The sequence below is a fragment of the Ranitomeya imitator genome, chromosome 4 (assembly GCF_032444005.1).
Source record: "Ranitomeya imitator isolate aRanImi1 chromosome 4, aRanImi1.pri, whole genome shotgun sequence".
Lineage (NCBI taxonomy): Eukaryota > Metazoa > Chordata > Amphibia > Anura > Dendrobatidae > Ranitomeya > Ranitomeya imitator.
Genome location: NC_091285.1, coordinates 706,516,706 through 706,544,369, shown reverse-complemented (window position 1 = coordinate 706,544,369; position 27,664 = coordinate 706,516,706). Strand labels below are relative to the sequence as shown.

At 43.3% G+C, this 27,664-nt stretch overlaps 1 protein-coding gene across 1 annotated transcript; it reads right to left on the bottom strand.

The window, feature by feature from the left end:
* Nucleotides 1-17,706: 17,706 nt before the first annotated feature.
* LOC138674836 (olfactory receptor 5G26-like) lies at nucleotides 17,707-18,624 on the bottom strand. Its single transcript, XM_069762652.1, has one exon. It carries the CDS (start codon nucleotides 18,622-18,624, stop codon nucleotides 17,707-17,709), a length of 918 nt encoding a protein of 305 aa, XP_069618753.1.
* Nucleotides 18,625-27,664: the final 9,040 nt, after the last annotated feature.

The following is a 27,664-nucleotide window of genomic DNA, read 5'->3' as shown; positions in this document are numbered from 1 at the left end:
GCTGCTGACCAGCACTAGCTTTAATGGCAGAAGCTGGAGAAGCAGCAGTGACTCTTGGTACAGAGTGAGACCGAGCAAGACGCTGAGACCGACGTCCCTGCTGAGCAGACTCCGCTGTGGCTGGATAAGAATGGGAGACTGCAGCGGAGATGGCTCAAGATTCCCCCTGTGCAGAAGCGGAAACTCGAGACCTAACATTACCCCCCCTCCTAAGGCCCCCCCCTCCTTGGGCCTCGCTACGCTCGAAGGCAGCAATGAGCTGTGGGGCCCGAATGTTCTCAGCAGGCTCCCATGACCTGTCCTCTGGACCATAACCCTTCCAATCCACCAGATAGAACTTTTTGCCACGTACCACCTTGCACCCCAAAATAGCGTTCACCTCGTAATCGTCCGTAGACGAACCCGATGTCCCGGCAGATGACTCAGAAAACCGGGACATGTATACGGGTTTCAGGAGGGACACATGAAAGGTGTCGGTGATACCCAAGCGTGGAGGAAGAGCCAGACGGTAGACCACAGGATTAACCTGTTCGAGGACCTTGAAGGGACCCAAGTAGCGAGGAGCAAATTTAGTGGACTCAACTCGCAGCCTGATGTTACGGGCGGAGAGCCACACCAAGTCGCCAGGAGCAAAGGTCGGAGCAGGACGCCGATGAGCATCAGCGGAGGACCTCATTCTCTCCTTGGAGGCCCGAATGGCATCCTGCGTGCGATCCCAAATGTCCCGTGCCTCCGCAGCCCAGTCTGCCACCCTGGAGTCAGCAGAAGACACAGGCATGGGCACAGGAACACGCGGATGTTGGCCATAATTTAGGAGGAATGGAGTTTGACCGGTGGAGTCGGCTATGGCATTGTTAAGCGCAAACTCTGCCCACGGTAGCAAGGATGCCCAGTCATCCTGCCTGGCAGACACAAAATGTCGTAAATATGTGACCAAGGTCTGGTTGGCCCTCTCTACCAACCCATTCGTCTCGGGATGATATGCCGAAGAGAGATTCAACTCAATACAAAGTAGACGACATAGCTCTCTCCAGAATCGAGACGCAAACTGGGGACCCCGGTCACTAACAATTTTGTCTGGCATACCGTGTAGGCGAAAGATATGTTTGATGAACAAGACAGCCAACGCCCGTGCAGAAGGTAGCCGTGGAAGAGGCACCAAATGCACCATTTTGGAAAAATGGTCGGTAATCACCCAGATAATGGTGCAATTACGAGACTTGGGTAAGCCCACCACAAAGTCCATCCCGACCATCTCCCAGGGCCTGTCCGCCACCGGCAGAGGGTAAAGCAAACCAGCTGGCCGTTGCCGAGGAGTCTTGTTTTTGGCGCAAGAGACACATGCCCGAACATACTCTGCGACATCACGAGCCATATGCGGCCACCAGTATGTCCTCGCCAGTAACTCAGATGTCCTCTTGGAACCAAAATGTCCACCCACCCTGGACGAGTGTGCCCAAGAGAGAACCTCCGGTCGCAAACTGGATGGAACAAAAGTCTTGCCCGGAGGCACAGACTCTAGCGAAACCGGAGCCACAGTTCTCAAGCTCTCGGTGGGGACAATAAGCCGAGGCTCCTCCTCCGCAGAAGACACAACGGAGCGAGAGAGAGTGTCGGCCCGAATGTTCTTCTCCCCAGAAAGAAAATGGAGGGTGAAATGAAACCGGGAGAAGAATAAGGACCATCTGGCCTGGCGAGAATTCAACCGCTGGGCTGTCTGCAGGTATACCAAATTTTTATGGTCTGTGAAAACTCGGAAGGGAAAACTCCCTCCAAGAGATGTCTCCACTCAGAGAAAGCCAACTTCATGGCTAGCAACTCCCTGTCCCCGATGGAATAATTCCTCTCTGCTGGTGAGAAGGTCTTGGAGAAAAAAAAGCAAGGATGCTTCCGACCTTGAGCATCCTTTTGGAAGAGGACTGCTCCAGCACCAACAGAAGAGGCATCCAGCTCCATGATAAATGGCTTATCAACATCGGGGCGATGTAGGATGGGAGCGCTAGCAAAGTGTGACTTTATAGAGTTAAAGGCCTTGGAGACCTCCTCAGACCACAATTTGGGATTTGCCCCCTTCTTGGTGAGGGCAACCAAGGGAGCTACCAAAGTTGAGAAGTGCGGAATGAACTGGCGGTAATAATTAATGAACCCCATAAAGCGCTGCACCGCTTTAAGAGAATGGGGTTCCTGCCAGTCCATCACAGCCTGTAGTTTGGCAGGATCCATGGCCAATCCCTGGGCAGAGATGATGTAGCCTAGGAAAGGTAAGGACTCCTGCTCGAACATACACTTCTCCACCTTGGCATAGAGGGAGTTTGCCCGTTGGAGGTCGAAGACTTTGCAAACATCTCGCCGGTGGGAGTCTATATCTGGAGAGTAGATGAGAATATCATCCAGATAGACTACGACCGAGGTGGAATGCATATCCCGGAAGATATCGTTCACAAAGTCTTGGAAAACGGCTGGGGCATTACAGAGCCCGAAGGGCATCACCAGATATTCATAGTGCCCATCCCTGGTGTTAAAAGCCGTCTTCCATTCGTCCCCCTCACGGATGCGAATCAGGTTGCAAGCACCCCGCAGATCTAACTTAGTAAATACCCTAGCTCCCCGAAGCCTGTCGAAGAGCTCAGAAATCAAGGGCAAAGGATACTTATTCTTCACGGTGATAGCATTAAGACCCCTGTAGTCTATGCATGGACGCAATTCCCCATTCTTCTTCTGCACGAAGAAGAACTCTGCCCCAGCAGGTGACACTGACTTCCTAATGAATCCTCTTGCCAGATTTTCCTGGATGTACTGTGACATTGCCTCCATCTCCGGGAGAGATAGCGGATAGACTCGACCCCGGGGAGGCTCAGCACCAGGCAAGAGATCAATAGGACAGTCATAGGGGCGAAGGGGCGGAAGGATCTCCGCCGCCTTTTTGGAGAACACGTCTGCATAAGACCAATACTGCTTGGGGAGAGAGGATAGATCTGCGGATACCTCTGTAGTAGCAACCTGAACGCACTCCCTCTGATACCTACCCCCACAAGATTCGCCCCATCCCAGAATTCTGCCTGAGGACCACTCGATATGAGGAGAGTGGTACCGTAGCCAAGGTATTCCCAACAGGACCTCATCAATTCCCTCAGGAATGACGAGCAGAGATATAATCTCCTGATGAGATGGCGACATGGACAGAGAAAAAGGGATGGTCTGATGTGTTATCTGTGAGGGCAGTGTCGACCCATTCACCACTCGTACCGTTACTGGTTGAGCTAGCATAACCAGAGGTATTGCGTGACGTTGGGCGAAGGCAGAAGACATGAAATTGCCCTCCGCCCCAGAATCCACGCAGAGCTCTACCGAGTGGGAGAATGAGCCTATAGTAATTGTCCCCTTAATGGACAATTTAGAGGCAAACGTCGCCGTGTCTAGTGTACCTCCACCTACTACCACTAGACGCTGACGTTTCCTCGACCACTGAGGACATCTGGTGGCTAGATGTCCTGACTGCTGGCAAACATGACAGACCTTGAGTGCACAAGCGGTCCGGGACTTAGATCCCGCTTGTGACACTTCCCTGGCCTCATGTGACTCAGGTACCAGGACCGGAGATTCCAGATGTTTGGCGAAGGTAGGAGCTAACCGAAACCTCTGCCTACACTGGGCTCGCTCTAACCTCCGCTCGTTAAAACGGAGGTCAATTCGAGTGGAGACAGTTATTAACTCCTCCAGTGTGGCAGGAATCTCCCTAGTGGCCAGAGCGTCCTTAACGTGGTCAGCCAAGCCCCTCCAAAATATGGGAATAAGAGCTCTATCCGACCAATCCAGCTCAGAAGATAACGTGCGGAATTGGACGGCAAAATGACTGACCAAGGACTCACCCTGAGTTAATGCCAGCAGTTGGAGCGCAGTATCATGGGTGACTTGAGGTCCTAAAAAGACCTGTTTCAGAGTGCTCAGAAACAGCAGAGCACTCTGCACCACAAGATCACCACGCTCCCACAGCGGCGTAGCCCATTCCAACGCCCTGTCCGACAAAAGAGACACTATAAATCCCACCTTAGCCCGCTCTGTGGGAAAACGTGCAGCCAGGAGCTCGAGGTGAATAGAGCACTGACTGACAAATCCCCTACAAAATTGGCTATCACCAGAAAATTTTTCTGGCAGCGGGAGGCGAGAAAATGTCGGAACAGGGGTGGCAATGGACAAGGTTGCTGCAGCCACGCTTGCAGCCTGTACAGCAACTGCGGTAACATCCACAGCTGAGGTTGCGCTCTCAAGAGCTGCCAACCTACCCTCCAGCTGCTGGATATACCGCAGGGATAGCTGTTTGTCCGTCATTACTAGCCAGACCCTGGCGCTAGTATAATGTTAGGGCTAGCGGAACGCACCAAATAATAAACCAGATAGAGTATGGTGCGTTCGCAGCCCGGGGTCCACCGTGCAGAGATGGAACCTGCTGCTAAGTAATGACGGACAATATGGCGGTACTAATAATATACAAACGAGGGTTAAACCTCACCCAGCGTGAAGGAAGCGATCCTGTTGCGTCACAGGATCGCGGTACCGCACATAGAGCGCGAGCAAGTAGTCAGCGAACTTAACCCCAACTGGAATTGAAGTCCGATTAGACCCTTGCTGGCACAACACCGCAACTGGGTGTATAAGGAAACTTAATAATAATATATAAGCACAAGAGTGCATGCGATGCCGCACTGACGGACGCCACTAACCACCCAGGCTTGGGTATGGCAAGCGCACGGCGCCGTACTGGCGGACACACCAACTGGACGCTGTGATGTGTGTTACGTGCAGATGGCAAGTCGGGCGCTAGATAGCTACCATCATCCGCAAACAGTTAACAACACTAGGGAGGGATATTTAGGAGCTTTCATCCTTCGACATACATCCATCTACACACACACATAATATCAAAGACTATACTAGCGCATGGCCGTGCGGTCATGCGCAGTTTATATAGCTGCAGCACAGGAAGTGGCTACAGAAGTTTTGCCCTTCCAAGACCTGCCAAAAGGACCAATGGAATGTGCTGCAGAGCCTGAGCACCTGACCCTCGATCTCCAAAGGGAGATCTCGCCCTGGGCATGCTCAGTGTGTGCAGACAAGGACTTAGTCCCAGAGAAGTCCGCTTGCTGCTGACAAGCACTGGCTTTAATGGCAGAAGCTGGAGAAGCAGCAGTAACTCTTAGTACAGAGTGAGACCGAGCAAGACGCTGGGACCGACGTCCCTGCTGAGCAGACTCCGCTGCGGCTGGATAAGAATGGGAGACCGCAGCGGAGATGGCTCGAGATTCCCCCTGTGCAGAAGCGGAAACTCGAGACCTAACATACATAGTGCCTTTTGCTCCCCCTGGTGGCCGGAGTGTGATGTGTAATGTGTGACTGTGATACCTGGTCAAGTGAACTCCTTTAGTGCAATCAGACATAACATCACTCCCCTTAGTGGCAGAGCGACGTTACTGCAACGACCAGGACTCTGGGGCGCTGCATTTATTATTGATAACTTAACCCCTTAAGCCCCGAGGGTGGTTTGCACGTTAATGACCGGGCCAATTTTTACAATTCTGACCACTGTCCCTTTATGAGGTTATAACTCTGGAACGCTTCAACGGATCTTGGCGATTCTGACATTGTTTTCTCGTGACATATTGTACTTCATTTTAGTAGTAACATTTATTCGATATAACTTGCGTTTATTTGTGAAAAAAACGGAAATTTGGCGAAAATTTAGAAAGTTTTGCAATTTTCCAACTTTAAATTTTTATGCCCTTAAATCACAGAGATATCTCACGCAAAATACTTAATAAGTAACATTTCCCACATGTCTACTTTACATCAGCACAATTTTGGAACCAAAATTTTTTTTTGTTAGGGAGTTATAAGGGTTAAAAGTTGACCAGCAATTTCTCATTTTTACAACACCATTTTTTTTTAGGGACCACATCTCATTTGATGTCATTTTGAGGGGTCTATATGATAGAAAATACCCAAGTGTGAGACCATTCTAAAAACTGCACCCCTCAAGGTGCTCAAAACCACATTCAAGAAGTTTATTAACCCTTCAGGGGTTTCACAGGAATTTTTGGAATGTTTAAATAAGAATGAATATTTAACTTTTTTTCACACAAAATTTATTTCAGCTCCAATTTGTTTTATTTTACCAAGGGTAACAGGATAAAATGGACCCCAAAAGTTGTTGTCCAATTTGTCCTGAGTACGCTGATAGCCCATATGTGGGAGTAAACCACTGTTTGGGCGCATGGCAGAGCTCGGAAGGGAAGGAGCGCCATTTGACTTTTAAATGCAAAATTGACAGGAATTGAGATGGGACACCATGTTGCGTTTGGAGAGCCACTGATGTGCCTAAACATTGAAACCCCCCCACAAGTGACACCATTTTGGAAAGTAGACACCCTAAGGAACTTATCTAGATGTGTGGTGACCACTTTGACCCACCAATTGCTTCACAGAAGTTTATAATGCAGAGCCGTAAAAATAAAAAATCATATTTTTTCACAAAAATGATCTTTTCGCCCCCAATTTTTTATTTTCCCAAGAGTAAGAGAAGAAATTGGACCTCAAAAATTGTTGGCCAATTTGTCCTGAGTACGCTGATACCCCATATATGGGTGTAAACCATTGTTTGGGCGTATGGCAGAGCTCGGAAGGGAAGGAGCGCCATTTGACTTTTCAATGCAAAATTGACTGGAATTGAGATGGGACGCCATGTTGCGTTTGGAGAGCCCCTGATGTGCCTAAACATTGGAAACCCTCACAAGTGACACCATTTTGAAAAGTAGACCCCTTAAGGAACTTATCTAGATGTGTGGTGAGCACTTTGACCCAACAAGTGCTTCACAGAAGTTTATAATGCAGAGCCGTAAAAATAAAAAATCTTATTTTTTCACAAAAATGATCTTTTCGCCCCCAATTTTTTATTTTCCCAAGGGTAAGAGAAGAAATTAGACCACAAAAGTTGTTGTGCAATTTGTCCTGAGTGCGACGATACCCCATATGTGGGGGTAAACCACTTTTTGGGTGCATAGCAGAGCTCGGAAGGGAAGGAGCGCCATTTGACTTTTCAATGCAAAATTGACTGGAATTAAGTTGGGACGCCATGTTGGTTTGGAGAGCCCCTGATGTGCCTAAACATTAAAACCCCCCACAAGTGACACCATTTTGGAAACTAGACCCCATAAGGAACTTATCTAGATGTGTTTTGAGAGCTTTGAACCCCCAAATGTTTCACTACAGTTTATAACGCAGAGCCGTTAAAATAATTTATTTTTTTTTTTCGCAAAAATTATTTTTTAGCCCCCAGTTTTGTATTTTCACAAGGGTAACATAATAAATTGGACCCCAAAAGTTGTTGTCCAATTTGTCCTGAGTACGCTGATACCCCATATGTGGGGGGGAACCACTGTTTGGGCGCATGGCAGAGCTCGGAAGGGAAGGAGCGCCATTTGGAATGCAGACTTAGATGGATTGGTCTGCAGGAGTCACGTTGCATTTGCAGAGCCCCTGATGTACCCAAACAGTACAAACCCCCCACAAGTGACCCCATATTAGAAACTAGACCTCCCAAGGAACTTATCTAGATGTGTTGTGAGAACTTTGAACCCCTAAGTGTTTCACTACAGTTTATAACGCAGAGCCGTGAAAATAAAAATTCTTTTTTTTTTTCACAAAAATGATTTTTTAGTCCCAGCTTTGTATTTTTACAAGGGTAACAGAATAAATTGGACCCCAAAAGTTGTTGTTCAATTTGTCCTGAGTACGCTGATACCCCGTATGTGGGGGGGAACCACTGTTTGGGCGCATGGCAGAGCTCGGAAGGGAAGGAGCGCCATTTGGAATGCAGACTTAGATGGATTGGTCTGCAGGCGTCACGTTGCATTTGCAGAGCCCCTGATGTACCCAAACAGTAGAAACCACCCACAAGTGACCCCATATTGAAACTAGACCTCCCATGGAACTTATCTAGATGTGTTGTGAAAACTTTGAACCCCCAAGTGTTTCACTACAGTTTACAACGCAGAGCCGTGAAAATAAAAAATCCTTTTTTTTCCCACAAAAATGATTTTTAGCCCCCCAAATTTTTATTTTCCCAAGGATAACAAGAGAACTTGGACCCATAAAGTTGTTGTCCAATTTGTCTCGAGTACGATGATACCCCATATGTTGGGGAAACCCCTGTTTGGGCGCACGGGAGAGCTCGGAAGTGAAGGAGCACTGTTTTACTTTTTCAATGCAGAATTGGCTGGAATTGAGATCGGACGCCATGTCGCGTTTGGAGAGCCCCTGATGTGTCTAAACAGTGGAAACCCCCAATTATAACTGAAACCCTAATCCAAACGCACCCCTAACCCTAATCCCAACTGTAACCCTAACCACACACCTAACCCTGACACACCCCTAATTCTAATCCCAACCCTAATCCCAACCGTAAATGTAATACAAACCCTAACCCTAACCCTAGCCCCAACCCTAGCCCTAACCCTAACCCTAATGGGAAAATGGAAATAAATACATTTTTTTTAATTTTATTATTTTTCCCTAAGGCTAGGTTCACATTGCATTAGGGAAATCCGTTTAGCACTAGCGGATTGCGCTAACGCAATGTCTTTTTAGGTGTCGTGTTTAGTGGTCGCGTTAACGTCCCCGCTCTGGAAGATCGGGGATCGGACCTCGGGCGCGCCGCGGACGCTGCAAGCAGCGTCTGAGGCGCGCCACAAAAGAACGGCACCTTGCTAGCGCGAGCCGAAAATGGCACGCTCTAGCGATGCGCTACACCCGAAAATCACATTGCTGTCAATGGTTGTGCTAACGGACCCGTTGCACGGCGTTAATTGTGACATTTTCGCCGTGCAACGCTGTCCGTTAGCGTTAACCCATTAACGCAATGTGAACCTAGCCTAACTAAGGGGGTGATGAAGGGGGGTTTGATTTACTTTTATAGCGAGTTTTTTATATCGGATTTTTATGATTGGCAGCCGTCACACACTAAAAGACGCTTTTTATAGCAAAAAAGTTTTTGCGTCTCCACATTTTGAGACCTATAATTTTTCCATATTTTGGTCCACAGAGTCATGTGAGGTCTTGTTTTTTGCGGGACGAGTTGACGTTTTTATCGGTTACATTTTCGGACATGTGACAGTTTTTGATCGCTTTTTATTCCGATTTTTTGTGAGGCAGAATGACCAAAAACCAGCTATTCATGAATTTCTTTTGGGGGATGCGTTTATACCGTTCTACGTTTGGTAAAATTGATAAAGCAGTTTTATTCTTCGGGTCAGTACGATTACAGCGATACCTCATTTATATCATTTTTTTTATGTTTTGGCGCTTTTATACGATAAAAGCTATTTTATAGAAAAAATAATTATTTTGGCATCGCTTTATTCTCAGGACTATAACTTTTTTATTTTTTTGGTTATGATGCTATATGGCGGCTCGTTTTTTGCGGGACAAGATGACGTTTTCAGAGGTACCATGGTTATTTATATCCGTCTTTTTGATCGCGTGTTATTCCACTTTTTGTTCAGCGTTATGATAATAAAGCGTTGTTTTTTGGCTCGTTTTTTTTTTTTTTTTCTTACGGTGTTCACTGAAGGGGTTAACTAGTGGGCCAGTTTTATAGGTCGGGTCGTTACGGACGCGGCGATACTAAATATGTGTACTTTTATTGTTTTTTTTGTTTTTTTTTTATGTAAAGAAATGTATTTATGGGAATAATATTTTTTTTTTTCTGCTTTATTTAGTAATTTTTTTTTTATTTTTTTTTACAAGTGTGGAAATTTTTTTTTTAACTTTTTCACTTTGTCCCAGGGGGGGACATCACAGATCACCGATCTGACAGTGTGCACAGCACTCTATCAGATCGGTGATCTGACATACAGCCGGGCAGGATTAGAGCTGCAGCTGCAGCCTGATCCTGACCCGGAAGTGCTCCCTGCAGGACCCGGATGCAGCCCGGCGGCCATTTTGGATCCGGGGACTGCAGGGAGAAGACGCTCGGTACACGGTGAGCACATCACCGTGTACCGATCGTCTCAGGGAAGCCCGCAGGGAGCCCCCTCCCTGCGCGATGCTTCCCTGCACCGCCGGCACACCGCGATCATCTTTGATCGCGGTGTGCCGGGGGTTAATGTGCCGGGAGCGGTCCGTGACCGCTCCTGGCACATAGTGCCGGATGTCAGCTGCGATAGGCAGCTGACACCCGGCCGCGATCGGCCGCGCTCCCCCCGTGAGCGCGGCCGATCGCATATGACGTACTATCCCGTCCATGGGAATTAAGTCCCAGGTCACCTGGACGGGATAGTACGTCATATGGGATTAAGGGGTTAAAACTGATATGCAAAAGTAAGACTTTATGTGTCCTAGTTTCCCATTTCTAGATGTCTTTTATGCACTACCTAAGGTGAATAAGGGCTTAACTCCATTAAGGGGCCACCCTATTGTGGCTGGAATCGACTCTGTTTAAAATTCAGGCCGGTACTTGGATGAGATATTGAGACCATTTGTGGTATCCTTACCTTCATATGTGAGAGATACCTCGGACCTCCTTCTCAAGCTGGAAGATATCATGTTGGTGAGGATGTACAATTGGCATCCATCGATGTAGAGGCTTTATATAGTAATATTCCCCATGATATTGGACTTCGTGATGCAGAATACCATCTGAGATCCAGGGGACTGCAATATACTACACACAACCGATTTGTACTTGATTTGTTGGAATTTATATTGAAGCACAATTTATTTTCCTTTTGAGGTAGGTTCTTCTGCCAGCTCAGGGGCACAGCAATGGGGAGCCCCTGTGCCCCACATATGCTAATTTGTTCCTGGACTGGTGGGAGGACACTGTCATCTTTGGGAAGGAGGTTGATTCTTGGTGGAATCCTATCATACTGTTCTGGGGTAGATATCTGGATGATGTGCTTATTTTATGGTCAGGGGGCCCGGATACCTTCTAAAAATTTGTGGAAGAGTAAATATTAATCATCTGGGGTTAAAACTCACATTTGAGATTAATTATGATTCCATCAGTTTCCATCAGTTTCTTGGATTTAAAAATTGGTAGGGAAAGTATGGGGCACATTATCACAGAAACCTTCCAAAAGCCTACAGCCACAAACAACCTCTTGCGATGTGATAGCCACCACCCCCCAGCTTGAGAAGAGGAATGTCAGTACCTTCGAGTTAAAGGAAAACTGTTGATCACCTAAAAGGTTCCACTTTCAGGCCCGGGAACTGAGAGATAGGTTTACAGATTGAGGCTACCCTATGGACATCCTTAATGAAGCATTTAAAGGTGCAAATAGTAGAGAGAGGACATCCTTGTTACAAAAAAACAGGAGATGGATGAGTCAGATTCCCAAACTAGGATTATAGGCACCTTTGATAGAAAATCAAGGGAGGTTAAAGAAATTTTGAGAAAATATTGTAAAATATTGAAGATGGACCCTGATATAGGTGATCTTGTCCCAGAAACTCCATCTGTGATCTACCGTAGGGGGATATCAATAAGTGATCTACTTGTGCAAAGTGAATATTCCACCATAAACAGGCAACCAACTTGGTTGGAAAACAGGGAGAAGGGTAATTTTAAATGTGGAAAGTGTAAGTTCTGCAATTATGTTTTAAGAAAAAGGCCTTTTACTAGTACAAGTACAAAAAGGACTTATCAGTGTAAACACTTTTAAAACTGTAAAACGACTAGGGCGATCTACCTGTTCCAATGTTCTTGCCTGATTGATTATATTGGGAAAACTAAGCGTGAATTTCAGAAGAGAGTGGGGGAGCATATAGGGGACATTAGGAATGCTAGGGATACCCCTATCTCTAGAAATTTGAGAGATGTGCATGATGGGGCCCTTGATTTCTTCCATTTTCTTGTTATGGCGGTGGCTGCCCCACCAAGAAGAGGAGGTGATTAAGATACCATATATACTCGAGTATAAGCCGAGATTTTCAGTCCAAATTTTTGGGCTGAAAGTGCCCCTCTCGGCTTATACTCGAGTCGCGGTCGGCGGGTGAGGGGGAGAGAGGTCTGAGGCATACTTACCTGCTCCCGGTGCTCCTGGCGCTCCCCCTGCCCATCCCATGGTCTTCGGTGCCACAGCTCTTCCCCTGTTCAGCGGTCACATGGTACTGCTCATTAAACTTATGAATATGGACTTCACTCCAATAGGGGTGGAGACGCATATTCATTCCTCTAAGCGGTGCCAGTGACCGCTGACAGAGGAAAAGGCTGCGGCACCCGAAGACCAGCTGTCTGGGAGAAGGAGCGGGACGCCGGGAGCAGGTAAGTATTACATATTCACCTGTCCACGTTCCACCCGCCGGGCGCCGCTCCATCTTCGCATCCTCTTGCAGTGACTGTGCAGGTCAGAGAGCGCGATGACGTATAGTGTGCGCGCCGCCCTCTGCCTGATCAGTGCAGAGAGACGCCGAGACGGGACGCTGAGGAGCTGCAAGCAAGAGAGGTGAGTATGGCATTTTTTTTTTTAGTGCAGCAGCCGCTGCATTATATGTACCGATAGCACAGTTTTATATGGCACATCTATGGGGCAATAATGAATGGTGCAGAGCACTTTATGGCAGAGCTTTCTATGGCACATCTATGGGGCAATAATGAACGGTGCAGAGCACTTTATGGCAGAGCTTTCTATGGCACATCTATGGGGCAATAATGAATGGTGCAGAGTAGGGTTGAGCGAAACGGGTCGGTAATTTTCAGAAGTCGCCGACTTTTGGCAAAGTCGGGTTTCATGAAACCCGACCCGACCCCTGTGTGGGGTCGGCCATGAAGTCGGCGATCTTCTGAATCTGGAATCGGAATTCCGATACCGATTCCCGATATGTTTAAGATATCGGGAATTGGTATCGGAATTCAGATTTAAGTGTAAAATAAAGAATAAAAATAAAAAAGTATTGCTATACTTACCCTCTGACGCGCCCTGGTACTAACCGGGAACCTTCCTTCCTTCGAATCAGCGCTTTCAGGACCTTGCGGTGACGTCGCGGTGACGTCGCGGCTTGTGATTGGTTGCGCGACCGCCCATGTGACCACCGCGCGACCAATCAGAAGCCGTGACGTCACCGCGACGTCACCGAAGGTCCTGGAAGCGCTGATTCGAAGGAAGGAAGGTTCCCGGTTAGTATCAGGGCGCGTCAGAGGGTGAGTATTGCGATATTTTTTATTTTTATTCTTTATTTTACACTTAAATATGGATCACAGGGCCTGAAGGAGAGTTTCCTCTCCTTCAGACCCTGGGAACCATTGGAAACCCAATGCACTGCATTGGGTTTCGAGTTTCGGCCGACCCCGACCCCGACTTTTTTATAGGATCGGCCGATTTCACTCGACCCGACTTTTGAAAAAGTCGGGTTTCGTGAAACCCGACCCAATCCTATAAAAGTAAAGGTTGCTCAACCCTAGTGCAGAGCACTATGCAGCATTATATGTGGCACAGTTTATATGGAGCATCATATGGGGCAATAATGAACAGTATGGAGCATCTATTTTTATTTTTGAAATTCACCGGTAGCTGCTGCATTTCCTACCCTAGGTTTATACCCGAGTCAATCATTTTCCCAGTTTTTTGTGGCAAAATTAGGGGGGTCAGCTTATACTCCGGTCGGCTTATACTGGAGTATATACGGTAGGTTAATTTTACAAAAAGAGTGCAGGTATATCTTTCGTATGAATAGTATATCTCCGAATGGTCTCAATGAAAAGCTACAAAGTAATTGCTTCTTATTAAACTACCTCCATTTTATTGGACTAATTTTTCTGTTCTTTGATTGGCACCTACCTTATTGGATCATCTTTTATGTTCTTTGATTGGCATCCCTGAAGAAGGTTCGCTATAGAGGCCTAATGACCTAAGAGCTTACGGCCCTAACCAAGTCTAATTGTTGTATCTTGAAAGAATTGTCTCCTTGAGATTTTCTTGAGATCAGTGGGTTATTATCCCACTTTAATTTCCCCTCATGATATGGGTCGCTATTTAGGGAGTATTGAACCTTCAATCTATTGTTATAAATTGATACTTAGCAAAAGTAACACTACCTCTCCTGAGTAATGCATGCAGCTGCATTAAAATATATAAGAGTAGAATTGGTGAATCTGGTATCTAGGTGCACCTGTGATTTGCGCATGCTCAAGTTGAACGGCACTTGCATGCCAAATGATAGGAAGCAGTGACTCTGGTAACTGGGCGCACATGTGATCTGCACATGCGTAAGGTGAAACAACCTTATTACTAATATTATAGTTTAATTATTACAAGTCATATTTTAATCTTAGAATCTTTAGTTATGGTCTATTTGTCATTTGGCAATTTGTAAATTATGTCATCAAACATTACTCTGATAATACAATATTGGCCTAGACAATTTTGACTAGGAATTGTGGCCTGGAATCTGCACAACAATCTTTGCCCAAATAATTTTGATTAGGAAATGTGTCTTGGTGTCTTACCATCAATATTAGCCCTAAATATTTTGTTTAGGAAATGTGACCTGATGCTTGCACCCCAATATTTCCCCAAACAATTAAATTAGAAAATGTGGCCTCGTGCATGCACAACAATATTAGCACAAACAATTTTGATTAAGAAATGTGACCTCCTGACTGCAAGACAGTATTAGCCAAAATAATTTTGATTATTAAGTATAGCCTCCTAACTGTACAACCATATTAGCACAAACGATTTTGATTAGGAAATATGGCCTCCTGCCAGCACAACACTATTACCACAAACTAGTTGGACACTAGAAGGTCAATTTCACACAGAATTCTATCTAACTACCGTATATACTCGAGTATAAGCAGACCCCCCTAATTTTGTCACAAAAAAAACGGAAAACTTATTGACTCGAGTATAAGCCTAGGGTAGAAAATGCAGCACCTACTGGTAAAAGTCAAAAATAAAAATAGATACCAATAAAAGTAAAATTAATTGAGACATCAGTAGGTTAAGTGTTTTTGAATATCCATATTGAATCAGGAGCCCCATATAATGCTGCATACAGTTCATGATGGGCCCCATAAGATGCTCCATACAAAATACGCCTCATATAATGCTCTATATTAAAATATGCCCCATATAATGCTGAACAAAGGTTAATAATGGCCCCATAAGTGCTCCATAGAAACATTTGCCCCATACAATGCTGCATAAAGGTTGATGGCCCCATAAGATGCTCCATACATTATGGCCCAATAAGGTGCTCCACAGATTATGCCCCATAAGATGCTCCACACATTATGCCCCATAAGATGCTCCACACATTATGCCCCATGAGATACTCCACACATTATGCCCCATAAGATGCTCCACACATTATGCCCCATAAGATGCTCCACGCATTATGGCCCCATAAGATGCTCCATACATTATGCCCCATAAGATGCTCCACACATTATGGCCCAATAAGATGCTCCATACATTGTTGCCCCATAAGATGCTCCATACATTGTTGCCCCATAAGATGCTCCATACATTGTGGCCCCATAAGATGCTCCATACATTGTGGCCCCATAAGATACTCCACACATTATGCCCCATAAGATGCTCCATACATTTGCTCCATATGCTGTTGCTGAGATTAAAAAAAAAAAATCACATACTCACCTCTCTTCGCTAAGGCCCTGGCACTTGCGATGGTCACCTTCCTCGTTCAACGCGCCACTCTGTCTTCCATCCTCTGCATTGACTGTTCAGGCAGAGCGTGGCGCGCTCACTAATCGCGTTGTCGCACCCTCTGACCTGAAGAGTAAGTGCAGAGGATGGAAGACAGAGCGGTGCACAGCGGTGGAACGAGAAAAGTGACTATCGCGCAATGCTATCCTCCCCTGATATACTCACCTGCTCCCGACACGGTCCCTGGCAGCGTCTCACTGTCAGATGGTCTCCGGCAGCCAGCGACATCTTCCTGTTTTCAGCAGTTACGCGTCCATATTACTTTAATAAGCGGTACCACATGACCGCTGAACATAGTTAGAGCTGCCCGGAGACCATGGGACATGCAGGGACAGCGCCAGGAGCAGGTGAGTATGTCACCACACCGCTTCCCCTCCCCCGCCAACCCCCCTGCTGACAATGACTCGAGTATAAGCCAAGAGGGTCACTTTCAGCCCCAAAAAGTGGGCTGAATATCTCGGCTTATACTCGAGTATATACGGTATATGACAACTTGCAGGAGCAACCTCTATGCACTGTTACACTGACAAAATGGGGCCAGCAAAACAACATGTCCACTTTTTATATGGAGAGAGACATGTGACTTTGGCAGCCAAAGAAAGAAGCCCTTGTGTCTGGACATTGTGGATGCTTTCTGTGCTATGATTGGCCACTGGAATCCACAAACATAAATTTAATAAAAAATAAAAAAAAGAAACAGTCCGCAGCTCCTCTGACGTCTACTCATCCAACCCTACTCATCTAAGAGCACCACTCTCCTAGTTAAAGTCCTAACAGAAGCCTTAGTGGAAACATTATCATTTACCGAACTGCAGCAGAATTTTACCAACTTTGAAGAAAAATGCTTGGAAATCCGAACACAATTCCGAATGAGCTACTTTTGTTCTGAATTTGATATTGGCGAATGTTTTTGGAACAAGTTTACTCATTTCTATTTATGTTTTACAACGTTTTAACCGTATAGGATAAATTGTGTGATTTTTTTTTTATTAATTTCTGACAGCTATGCATGTGGTAACAGCAAATATGTTTTTTTTATGTATATTAAATTTGCCTTCAAGGGAAAGGAAGGAGTTAATATAAAATTAAAAAGACTCCGCTGTATATCCTGACACTATTTTACAGCTTACAATGAATGCAGCTGATATCTTCATATCAGAATTATGGGTTGTTGACTTGGATCTCATAAAATCATAAAGATTTATTATGCTTTTACATTGTGTTCATAAAAAATATTAGCTGTCACTGTCAGTTATTTTTTGATAAGCTGTTCAGAAAAAATAAAATGTCAAGATGCCAACCTTTGTGCAGAGCAGGCTCAGCTACTGAGCCCTCTCCATAAAAGCAGTGCACAAGTCTGTAATGCATCTAGAGCAGATGTCAGAAATGGAAATCTAAATGAGCCCTGGCATTTGCCGAGGTTCACAAGTCCTTATGCCAATCCTACGTTTATTAAACTGTAAATATTCAAAACACGATAAGTGTTCCATGGTGAAATATCATCGGTACAAAAGGTAATTGTGAAAGGAATCCCACTCATCAACTGTGATTTCGTGGAGAGAACACTATAGCTGCTGTTCTACCTGCTAAAGCTAGGCTAACTAGAGAATACCAAAATAAATACCTTGTATCTAAAAAGGTGTATGCAATTAATAGGCAGCACTGTTAGGATCCAAAGACATGATGATGAGTTATTTAGTTTTATAAAATTAGCCCCCCCAGTATGTTCGAATTTCAGAGAATTACAATTGTACTTTTGGGACAAGAAATCTACCCATACTTAGAGGCATTTTATGTTACAGTCACTGCCCTGGGAAAAGCTAACTACTAGTGACAAAATATTAACTTCGAAGTAAAATGGATGCTGTCTTCTATAGAAACTTTATTGACCATTGTTGACTTAGAGTCTGGGCCATAAGAGCATCATGTTACTCCAGAAGGGTCAATTCAACATCATCGGCAATTGGTATAATATCATGGATTTTTACCAGGTCAAGTGCTTATATGTTTGCTGTATAGCTGTCTTAATTTCTTTATTTCTCAGACTGTATATAACGGGGTTGACCAAAGGAGTAAATACAGTATATAGCAGGGATAGGATTTTACTCATGGTGAGTGTTCGGCCTTGGGTTGGAACGACATAAACACTGAACATGGTCCAGAAGAATATGGAGACCACAGTAAGGTGGGAGCTACAGGTGGAGAAGGCTTTCTGTCTACCGGTCCTGGATGGGATCCTTAGAATTGTTACAGCAATATAAGTATAAGACACTATAATAATTGTGGTTGGGGTTATAATAGTTGGAACACTTAGTAAATATACCTCTAAATCAATGATGGAGGTGTTAGAACAGGCAAGTTCTAGTAAGGGGACAAGGTCACAAAATAAATGGTCAATGATGTTTGGTCCACAAAAATTTAGTTTTGCTGTTGTTATGGTGTAAATCAACATAATAGAAAATCCAAACACCCAGCAGTTGGCGATTAACATCACGCATCGTCCATTTGTCATGATAGAGGTATAGTGAAGAGGATTACAGATGGCCACATATCGGTCATAAGACATCACAGCAAGAAGAAAACATTCAGCTGCTTCTGAGGTGCAAAATAAATAAAACTGTGTGATACAACCAAGAAAAGTAATGTTTCCTCTGTTATAGAGTAGAACATTTAGCATGTTGGGGACAATATCTGTGGTCAACACGATGTCACTGATGGACAATTGTGAGATGAAGAAGTACATTGGAGTGTGGAGCTTCTTGTTGGTGGACACCAGGGTGATGATCAGGAGGTTACCAAATAATATCAGACAATAAACCACGAGGAACAAGCAGAACAGTAAAAGTCTTAAATGTTTGCTGACTTGAAATCCTAAGATGTAAAACTCTGTAACCAGGGTCATGTTGAACTGCAAATAGACAGAGAAAGTTCTCATTATAAGTCACAGGATTCCAAGTGTCCTCAATATATCAAGGCAGAAAACTTTAAAACACAATTTTTGCAGTATACTGTCATTTTGTTTCCTATCAAAATATATACTGTGAAGATACATAAACACAGTATACTGCATGATTTGTTAGGAAGACTTACGAATTTCGACAAATGAGCTCTAAAGATTGTGTGTCTCTACACAAGCTGACTTGTGTTAGGAGTCGAGTTTCCTCTGCTGCACAGGGGGAATCTCGATCCGTGTCTGCTGCAGTCTACCATTCGGTATCGGCCGCAGTGGGCTCTGCTCAGCGGAGACGTCGCTCCCAGCGTCTCGCTGAGGCTGATTCTGTGCATAGGGTCACTACTGCCTTTTCTGGCTTTCCTATGGTACCCTGCACTGATCTGCGGCGAGCGGGCTTCTCTGGGACAAAGTCCTTATTTACACACACTGAGCATGCCCAGGGCAAGATCTCCCGTTGGAGGTCGAGGGTCACATGCTCAGGTACTGCAGCGCATCCCATTGGTCCTCCAGGAAGGTCCTGAAAGGGCAAAACTTCTGTAGCAGCTTCCTGTGCTGCAACTATATAAGCTGCGCATGACCGCACGGCCATGCGCTAGTATTGTCTTGAAATTATGTGTGTGTGTAGATGGATGTATGTCGAAGGATGAAAGCTCCTAAATATCCCTCCCTAGTGTTGTTGACTGTTTGCGGATGATGGTAGCTATCTAGCGCCCGACTAGCCATCAGCACGTAACACACATCACAGCGTCCAGTTGCTGTGTCCGCCAGTACGGCGCCGTGCGCTTTCTCTGCGCTTTCCTTACCCAAGCCTGGGTGGTTGGTGGCGTCCGTCAGTGCGGCACCGCACGCACTCTTGTGCCTTTATATATTATTATTTATGCTTCTCTGACACCCCAGTTGCGGTGTCGAGCGCATGAGATCTTCTGAACTCAAATCCTCAGTCTCGGGTTTGAGATTAGAGACTCCTTGCTTGCGCTCTATGTGCGGTACCGCGGTCCTGTGACGCAACAGGGTCGCTTCCTTCACACAGGGTGGAGTTAACCCATGAGTGTGTATTCTTATAGTACCGCCATATAGTCCGTCTTACTAGCTGCAGGGTTTTTACCTGCACGGTGGACCTCGGACTGCGAACGCACCTAGTTCCATATCATCTTATACTTGGTGCGTTCCGCCAGTCCTTAACAACTTGTTCTAGTTAGTGCTAAAAGTGAAGGTCTATTTTGAGACACACCTCTGTGACAACAGTAATGATATCTCACCATTTTAAATTATCCATTTGCTTCTAAGAGAAATCACAGAGGAATGGAACAAGACGGAACTGTAAGAAAAGATGATCTCCAATTGCTATATTATTAAAAATGCAAGGCTTTACTAAAATGAAGACTTAGTAGAGGTGACAAATTCTATTTATCAGCAAATCCACCTTTATAGGAAAGTACTATTTATAATGCTCATGCATACAATGGCATAGATTTACTAAAAGTGGATAATTTTTGGACAGTAGAAACTTAAACTTGTTCTAAAATGTGTCCATTTTATCACAGTGGTTCATGTCGCTTTGTAAACTTGTGACATCTTTAGATTGTCTACTTTACTTGTACACCACCTACTTGAAATGTGTACACACAAAATAACTTAGTGCCTCCTTTACCACAAGACCATTGTTTGGAAGAAACACCACAGAAAGTGTTTCAAAGTCATAAGTGTAGTGCAAGACGTGTATAACATTTCTTATTGCAATTTGAGCTAGAATGTTAATTTAATGAGCTTTGTTAATTTCCCCAAAAGGATGCGTAAACTTGGAAGAACGGTTTACATGTGACTGACTGCTTTCCTTCACATGAAGAAGAATATGAAGATTTGTTAAATGGAGTAATGCATAAAAGTGAAATCAGTGAAATAAATAACATTGCACAACCAGGAGGGAGGGAATAACCCCGAAAATAAATATATCATAAAAATATAGTCATATTAAAAGATAAATATAACAATAGCGGGGGGGGAAGGGGGGCAATACACAAAAGGAAGTTCAAGGCAAATGCATCACAAAAAGGGTTACAAACAAGTAATGATATTTGATTCTCTACAAAATTAGTCTATAAATATATGAGACATAGCCGACAAATGTAAGGTAATTTTAAATAATTAGTAAGGATGAATATTATAATAAATAAATACTAAATGTACTTAATATATCAGTTGGAAGACATGCCGTAACAACGGGATCAGGACTCCAGGACTCCGACATGTTTGGTCCCTGGCCTTCTCAAGGAGGGAAGTAGCAATTTGACAGTTATTGTCTTAGAAGTTTCACCATAATGCCCTGTAGCCATCACATCCCATCCAGTACAATTAGAGATGATTATTCTAACCAACATAAAGTCTCATAAAGTCTGGGGGGCAGCCAAGGAGAGATGTTTTATGCTCGCACGATGTAGGGATAGGAGTTCCGAGAACACAGCTTAATCACATGGTAAAAAAAAAGGCACAATCTGATTGTGGGGAATTAGCAGTGTTCAAGCACATTGAAAATGGGAGGGACAGGTTCAGTCTGTGAATAATAACCCAAAACGTTCATGTGATAGATAGGGAGGTGCAGTAGCTGTATAGTCACTCAGTGTGAATATAAATTGCAGCATAGCATGTTATGGTTACAAAACGTAGGAGGGAATAGATGAAATAGAATTAAAAAACATTATAAAAGAAAAAAAAGGAAAATAAAATTGAAAAAATAAAAAAAAGCAAAAAAGATTTGCAACTGATTTACCAGTCGCATTTAATGATTGTAGTAACTACAACAATACTTCTGGCTGTTGCCCTAAAATCATTTTAATAGTTTTTTTTTAGAGTTAAGCAATATTTCTTAAATGGCGGAGAATTAAAAAAAATCTATTAAAAAAATAATAATTAAAAAAAAAAAATGATACAGTCACACGAGTTTTATTTTTTATAACGACTCCAGAGCACATATTTAAACAAAGAAAAAAAGGGGCAATTTTACACTAAATAGTAGAAAAAAGCCACAACGCCTACACAAGAGGCAACCCACTCCATATTAACACTATAAACAGGAGAACCAGGAGTATAATAGGTATATAAGTTTATTACAAATACAGGGTATAAATATACATACAGTAAGTCACGTAAGATGATAGTATATAAGCAGAGAACACAATATAAAGTGCAAGAAAGGATGAAAACACGGGAAACCAGTATCCACCCAGTGTGCGGGAGCACAAAAAAAAACAAAAAAACTCCAAAACAGTCTGATACAACAGACTGAAAATACACAGCGCTGCAGGAAGCCAGTAGTACATATAATAAAGTGACAAATCGTCACTAATAGTGAAATATTGGGGCTTACCGCAGACAAGAAGGGCTACACCGCACACCAGACCGGAACCAGGATAAAAGGACCTTCGATGATGTCGCGGCTTGTGATTGGTCGCGTGACCGCTCACGCGACCAATCACAAGCCGCGACGTCATCGCAGGTCCTTCACTCGCTCATTCTTAGGAACGGAGGCTGCCGGTTGCAGCGGTTACAACCAGGGCGCGTCCGAGGGTGAGTATATCCATATTTTTTATTTTTATTCTTTATTTTTTAAATTAATATGGATCCCAGGGCCTGAAGGAGTCTCCTCTCCTCCAGACCCATGGAACCATACACTGGGAACTTCCGTTTCCGATTTCCGATATCACAAAAATATCGGAACTCGGTATCGGAATTCCGATACCGCAAATATCGGCCGATACCCAATACTTGCGGTATCGGAATGCTCAACACTACTCACAATCTACTGTGCAAAGATGCCAAAAGTATGTCTCTCATATTTATGGAACCTACACCTGTCACTGAAAATCCAATATTCATATGTTGTAAAGTGGTTCCAAAGTGTCTTGACACATTGGATTGTGTTGCTTTGAAGTCAATGATTACATTGATTATATTGAAAGAAAAGAATTACCACCCCTATTGGTTGCTGTTCGTACTGACCACTTCAAATGAGGTTGCTGCATCTCATTGGGTTTGTGTAGCAAATGAGAGGGACTGAGTGTCAGCTGTTCTTTTCAATGGCCCTGATTTACAATTCATAGCAAAGCTATACTCCTATACTTGATATTAAGGTGACATTACCCCATTCTAATTCTCTTTTGCCACTGCAGAGCTATGCCAGTGAGGTATCTCCTGACTATCCTCTGTGTTTTATAGTGCTAACCTGTACTGTGTTTTTCATAGTTCCCGTTGCTGGCCCTAAATTAATAAAACAGCTCACTATTTGCCCCTTCCTTATTATCTACTATGCCGCTTCTGCCACTGCCACAGCTAAATTACACCAGTCATACATCTCCGGGCTGCCTTTTATGTTTTATAGTGTCAGACAGTGCTATTGCTGAAAAATATACTCTCTTAGGGTATACAAACTTGAAATAGCTATCAAAATAGGGCTAATATTTTTAAAAGGCTTGATAGCAAGCCATTGCTTCCTCACTTTGAAAATATTTAGCTCATTCATGTTTTCCAAAAAAAAGGATCAACTTTGGATGGCTTAATAAAAAAAACTTTTGCATTTGCATCATTATTTTATCAATAGCATAACTGTGGAGGAACTTAAAATGAATAATTATTTCATTCCTTGTTGAGAAGCCATTGCTTCTCAATGGTCAAAACAGTACCTACCTACACGCAACCTCCGATCCTCTCAAGACCTCCTTCTCTACTCCCCTCTCATTTCTTCTTCCCACAACCGCATCCAAGACTTCTCCCGTGCTTCCCTCATATTCTGGAACTCTCTACCCCAACACATCAGATTCTCGCCTACCATGGAAACCTTCAAAAAGAACCTCTTCCGACAACCTACAACCTGCAATGATCCTCAACCTACTGAACCGCCACAAAACCTGCTCTACCCTCTCCTAGTGAATCCTCACCCATCCTCTGCAGACTGTGAGCCCTCGTGGGCAGGGTCCTCCCTCCTTATGTACTCGTGTGCCTTGTTTTTTGCTCATGTTAAATGTATTTGTCTATATTTGCCCCGTATTCACATGTAAAGCGCCTTGGAATAAATGGCGCTATAAAAATATCTAATAATAATAATAATACCTCTGTTTTATCTCTCTTAATAAAGGGATATTTTTTGGACGGTTTATGAAAAAAATACATTTTGCTTCTTCATTTACTAAACAATAAAGCTCTTGATACACATTGAAAACAAGGAACAATTTTGCACTTTCCATGTAAAAATGCAGTTGCTTCTTCAATTTGGAACACCAGTGTATAAACACCAACATGGCAGGTATCTACACCTAAAAAAGATAAATTATATAAAATGCTGAAAAAATTGAGTAGTCTAAAAAAATATGCAACTGCAGTGTGTGCTTAGGTAGGTTTATGATTATCATCGATTTCCATCTGTTTACACTAACCCAGATCAGTTGAGGTTACTTGAACATTAAAAAGTATGCTTTGCATCAAAACGCTTAAAATAAGTTTAATACACACCTAGGAGATCTCAGAATGTTGCGCATTATGTTTGGGAGACTTTGCAGCATGGAGATTCATATCAAGTTTATACGCCATAAATAACATTTATTTGGGGAATTCCGCTAAGTTGGCAGAATCAAATTTCAAACAATCTGATTATCTCTATTTTATAGTTTTTTTTAAGAAGATTGGCCTGTGCGTTGTTATACTATTGATACTCACATTAGATATTTCTTTGTTCCTGAAATTCATTTTCACATCATTCTTTTTTCCTCTTCAGTTTTTTGGGATAATTGATGATAATGCCAGAAAGGAGCATGGTTTTCTTCCATAGCCTTTTAATCTGAGGTATAACCTGTGTATATTTATGTATAAAATAAAGACGTGGTGCCGGGTAGATTAACTCCTGGGAGATATCTGATTTTGTTTTATGAGTCTCCAGTGTCTCAGCCAATAGAGGAATATAAATGTAAAATCTCCAGAAATTTTTGAAAATAAATGAGAAATTTCTTTTATTTACAAGAATGTTTATTAATATAGTTAATGCAGTAAAGATATACAATGTAACATTTTTAACCAAGTAATAAAGCAAGTTTAACCCCTTTCCAACATCAGACAACCTCCGTCTTTTCTGGCATATGTCAGCTGTTTTGAACAGCTGACATGTGCCTCTAAAAGCTGCGGGTGGAATTGCAATCCACCTGCAGCTGTTAACATGATAAATGCTGTTGTCAAACTCTGATAGTGGAATTTAGCACTCGCTTTTGGCAAGCGCGCCAGAAATCCCGCCATCAGCACCCATGTCACATGACTGTGGGTCGCCGGTGAGTTGGCATGACAACCAGAGATCCCCAGAAGACCTCTACGGTTGTCAATGCCGGATTGCTGTGCACACTGCCTGGTGGTCAGCGTTCATAGCAAGTCAGCAATTCTGCAATATACAGGCGATCTGATCATCGCCTGTATGCAGAAGAGCTGATTGGGTTATGGCTGCTTCTAGTCACCGATTGAGACTGTTGAAGCATGCCAAAAGTAAAAAAAAAGTTTTAAAAAACAATTAAAACAATAAACAAATATAAAAGTTTGCCCCATTTGAAGTAAAACAATAAAAAAATCACAAATTTGATATCACCACATCAGAATCGCCCAATCTATTAATATAAAAAAAATAATTAAACAGATCGGTAAATGGCGTAACGAGAAAAAAAGTAAAAACACCAGAATTGTCTTTTTGGTCGCTGCAACATTGCATTAAAATGCAATAATGGGAAATCAAAAGAATGTATCTACACCAAAATGGTATCCTTAAAAACGGCAGCTCGTCACGCAAAAAATAAGCCCTAACCCGACCCGATATCAGGAAAAATGGAGACGCTAAGGGTATTTTTTTAACAAACTTTGGAATTTTTTTCACCACTTAGATGAAAATGAGCCTAGACCTGTTTGGTGCCTGTGAAGTAATGACCTGGAGAATCATAATGGCAGGTCAGTTTAAGCATTTAGTGAGCTTAGTAAAAAGCAAAACAAAAAAAAGGTTTTCAGCGCAAGATATGGTAAAACCAATGGTGTCATTCAAAGTAGAACTCATCCCGCAAATAACAAGCCCTCACATGGCCATTTTGATCAAAAAGTCAAAAGTTATGACTCTGGTAAGAAGGGAAGCAAAAAATTAAAATGTAAAACTAAAAACACCTCTGGTCATTAAGGCGATAAAGGACATTTCTAATTAATGCAATCCCTTTTTGATTTTACATTTTCCTATTGATCACAATGAGCCCTGCTGCAGAAGTCCATGTAAAAATCTTTTGCTGGTGCACGAGAAATTTGCATAAAGTGTAAATTAAGGAAATGTATTGTAAGACCCTGTTAACTGAGCAGATTTTACTTCCTTTCTTCACTTTAAAACATAGTGGACAGACAGGAGATGTGTTGTGGTTTAGTGGCAGAGATACCAGCAAAAGTCACATAGTAAAGAATTGTTATGGAGCAGGGAAAGAGATGTGTGGCAGTTAGTGTTGAGCAATACCGGGAAATATCGGATCGGACAGATACCCCAAAAATATCACATATCGCCGATACTGATACCCGATACCAATGCAAGTCAATGGGACACAAATATCGGAATGAAAATAAACCCTTTATTTCCATGTAGGTTAATTCTACATGTAGTAAAACAACTAGGAATAATATTGGATGTATTGGGGGAGGTGGAGAAGACATTAAAGGCATAGAGGTTTAGCCCAATCAAATGGAATAGCAGGAATTATTTTTTTTAAGACGTTCGGAGTTACAAAGATATTGACTATGTTAAGATTTTTTATATTTTGTCAGATATTTATATTTCACTACTTCCATGCTCTTCACCTTCTTTTTCACTTCTCCCACACTTTCTCCTTCATCATCCTCAGCAGCAGCATCTTTTTCATCAACTTCTTCTTCACCTTATTCATCTTCTTCTTCTTTACCTTCTTCCTATTATTCATTTTTTTTACATTCTTCATATTCTTCTTATTCAACTATTATTCTTCTTCATATTCTACTTCTTCATCTTCTTCATATTCTTCTTCTTCATCATATTCTCATTTGTGACAGGCATTCCTGTAGTTGTTATCTATAAAAGTTTGAAGATTACACCTTCCGTTCTGCCTGTCACAAAAGATTTACATCAGGATTTGTCCGCGTTCAGTTTTGCCTGCAGCAGCAGGTATTTTCCAGGGGCACCACGAGGAGGAACGGACTCACCCCCATACACTGTTTAGTCTTCTTCTGCTTATAATTTAGATAATATCTTTTGCTCTGATTTTTAGTTTTATGCTTAATGTTCTGTTTTTTGTTCTGCAGCTTCTTGTTCTTCTGCATCTTGATCTTCTGTTTCTTGTTCTTCTGTATCTTGGTGGTTGTCTTCTTGTTCTTTGTCCTTTTGGTCATCTTCTTCATGGTCATCTTCTTGGTTTTCTTCGGGGTGGTCTTCAGGGTTGTCGTCTTCGGGGTCATCGTCTGCTTTGGGGTGGTCTATGGGATCGTCATCACCAGGGTCGTCGTTTTCGGGGTCGTTGTCTTCTTCGGTGTGGTCTTCAGGGTCGTCGTCTTTAGGGTCATTGTCAGGGAGATCCAGAGTGATTACCAAAAATCATTTCAAAAAGCTTGAACTTGGAAATGTAACAGAAGGTATAAGAAGGCTGAGGAACTGCCGAGAACCAGCTGATGGTACTGGGACCCGGATGGGTAGCCGAAGGTACAAGAGCCAATGGAACTATCGAGGACCAGCTGATGGTACTTGAACACAGTTACTAAGCAGGAGATACCCATGCCAGAAAGCACTACCAAGGACTACCAGATGTTGGTGGAACTCGGATATCGAGAAGGAGACACCTAAGCCAAAAGCTCTGCCTGGAACCAGCTGACGTTACTGGAACCAAGGGGGACATATTCAAGATTGACTTCCAAAGAACCAGCTATTGGCAGTGGAACTCAGATAGGCAGCCGAAGGTACACATGAAAAAAA